Source organism: Alnus glutinosa, chromosome 12 (genome assembly GCF_958979055.1).
Source record: "Alnus glutinosa chromosome 12, dhAlnGlut1.1, whole genome shotgun sequence".
Classification (NCBI taxonomy): Eukaryota; Viridiplantae; Streptophyta; class Magnoliopsida; order Fagales; family Betulaceae; genus Alnus; species Alnus glutinosa.
The window spans coordinates 21340517-21343342 of record NC_084897.1 but is presented as its reverse complement, the minus strand read 5'-3'; the positions used below and the strand labels follow the sequence as shown (position 1 = coordinate 21343342).

At 32.1% G+C, this 2826-nt stretch overlaps 1 protein-coding gene across 1 annotated transcript; it reads left to right on the top strand.

Annotated features, from left to right (window-relative positions):
• The first annotated feature begins 1445 nt into the window (after positions 1–1445).
• LOC133852649 (nuclear transcription factor Y subunit B-4) lies at positions 1446–1841 on the top strand. The gene has a single exon (XM_062289415.1). The coding sequence runs from the start codon at positions 1446–1448 to the stop codon at positions 1839–1841; it is 396 nt and encodes a 131-aa protein (XP_062145399.1).
• The last annotated feature ends 985 nt before the right edge of the window (positions 1842–2826 follow it).

The following is a 2826-nucleotide window of genomic DNA, read 5'->3' as shown; positions in this document are numbered from 1 at the left end:
ACATGATCCACTAAGAAGATGAAATTGCTCGATCAAGAAGTTAGGCCGGCCGCATTGAGCTCGCTTTAGTGACACCATTAATTTCAGAGTAATGCTATTTAGTAGATTGCGTGCTATCGTACGACTATCATACAATTAGGATGATGTAGCAATAAAAATCAGCTTTTGATTTTATTTTATGTTTTACAAGTATATATTAATTATCAAAATTGTATAATAGCTGCGTAACAATCCACTAAATAGTATCACTCTTGATTTCAACATGTTTGTATTGATAACAAAATTTATGAAGTTTTAGGTCCATAATTTCAACCTGTTTGACATTCCCAATTTTTAATATGGGGGAGAGTGATCAGCACAACTTTATTTTACTTTTACGTGGTAAATATTTGAACCATAGACCTCCCAATGGCTGGGGCCATGCCATCTAGGCGCACTTACATCATTATACTATGATGATACTTGAACAAGTAATTAATATCTAAATATATTAGGACCTTTTAGATTTTTTAAGATACTTAATCCTATTGTTGAATTCATAAAATTTTAGCTATTTTTATACTTAAATAATTCAAATTTTGTCATCGATCCCAGCATTCACCATCTCTAAATTAAGATCTTTACTTTTGCTTAATTCATTGCATCTCTTTAAGTTATATGTTGTAATTGTGACAAAATATATATTATTTAACTAGAAATATTAATAATTATGACTTGAAGAACTTCAAATGTAGATCAGTTTACTCTAGAAAAATATCTAAAGGAGTACGCTAAACGTACCCAATATTAAAAAGAGTAAGGATACGTTTGGTACTTGGAATGGTTATATATTCCATAAAAAAAATGAATAGTTTTTATATATCGATCATAATGGAAGAATATAAAATAAAATATCCATCTCATGGAATGACTATTTCTTAAATTAGGTAATAGATATTCTTCGATCTCTATTTTGAGAGGAATAATCGAAATAACTATTCTAAGTGTTAAAGTATATGATAAGGATTACCAATGCTATTCTATTGTACTTTCTTTCATTCCTAATAAAAGCAATTCTTTTTTCCTAATAAAATAGTCATTCCACGTACCAAACGTATCCAAGTCTATTTAGTAGATTGTTATATATACGACTATTATACAAGTTGATGATGATGTGGCAGTGGAAATCAACCTTTGGATCAACACTGGTTAAAAAAAAAAACAAATGATTTTCATTACCACACTATCACAGTTATTTATATAATAGTCGTAAAGTAGTCAACTAATTAAATAGCATTACTCTATTAAAAATGGTTAAACATAACATATTGCATATGCATAAACATCATATATGCTGACATCTATATAAAGCGAGCTGCTGATCAAAGCTAGAGAGCAACGTGTCTGTGTTAATTAATCGAGAAGATCGATCAAGTTTGATTATCTTCGATCATCCAAATCTAGAAATGGATGATGATCAGCAAGAGAGTATGCTGCCAATTGCAAACGTGGGTCGGATCATGAAGCAAGTCCTTCCCCAAACAGCGAAGATTTCCAAGGAAGGCAAGCAGACAATGCAAGAATGTGCAACCGAGTTCATAAGTTTTGTGACAGCTGAGGCATCTGACAAGTGTCACAAGGAGAATCGCAAGACTGTCAACGGGGATGATATCTGTTGGGCTCTGAGTACTCTAGGGTTCGATAACTATTCTGAGGCTATTGTACGCTACTTATATAAATATAGGGAGGCTGAAAGGCAGAAAGCTAACCAAAACAAAGGCAACTCTACTCAAGACAATCATGAAGAATCAAACTATAGAGTTTTTGAGAAGGGTGCCAACTCTCAAGCAGAACCATCTTGAACTATATATATATATATACATATATCGTCATGATGATTATGATGATATATCGATGAATAAGATCAGTACTGGCCGGAGGCATGTGGATGTAATCAACTGAGAAAGATTTGTATCTTTCTGAGGTAAATTTGCATCTTTCTGCAACACTTAACGTTTCATTTTCTTTATTTCTCGCACTTTCTCTTTTTTCTTTTTTCTTTTTTTTCTCTTTTGGTGAAGGAAGACAGGAACTTCTGTAGAAGACAATATATGTCGTTTTTCTTGCACTTTGCAGTTTATATATGACAGATCTTAATTGGTGTTATGATAGTAATCATAACTTGTAGAAGATGGATCGATCACCAATATTTGTAGTTTGGCTTACTAATAGCAAGCTTAATTATAAAGAGGAATTGTCAGCATCTCTATCATAAGATTGAGCACTAGTACTTCTCTCACTTTTTATCAAGACTGAGGAACATTTAAGGAAGAACATTGGCAAATGAGATATGGTTAATTAATCGTATGTATATATACATTTGGGATCAATTAAAGGCGGAGCAAAAACTGTAATCTGTTTGATTTATCACATTCCTTTTTCTTTAATTTCTTTCTGTTTTTGATTTGGGATCAAGGCAGTACAAAACCTATATATATATATATATATATATATCCTTCTCAACTGTAAGATGTATATCATTTCTTTTCCTTTTCCTTTGTTTCTTTCTTTAGGTTCTTTTAGTATAATTTCTCAAGTAATTAATTATACTCTCACTTCTAGTTTCCGCAACTCTTGAGCATTTCCTCCAGAATGATAATTAAGACCTTGTTCATGCCAGTGTTTATTAGAGTTCCAGGTCGATCATGTATAAAATGCATGCATGGACTAGCTTCTCCATCACCAAAAGAGAAGGCAGAAGAGAATGAGAAGTGAAGATTTCAGTTCAAAGACCTAATTATAACATTAATAGTCCTGATCATCTCCTGATCTCATGGCTAACTAATT

Bases quoted from the DNA above. Each gene is read 5' to 3' on its own strand.
- LOC133852649 (XM_062289415.1), top strand. From the start codon at position 1,446: ATGGATGATGATCAGCAAGAGAGTATGCTGCCAATTGCAAACGTGGGT.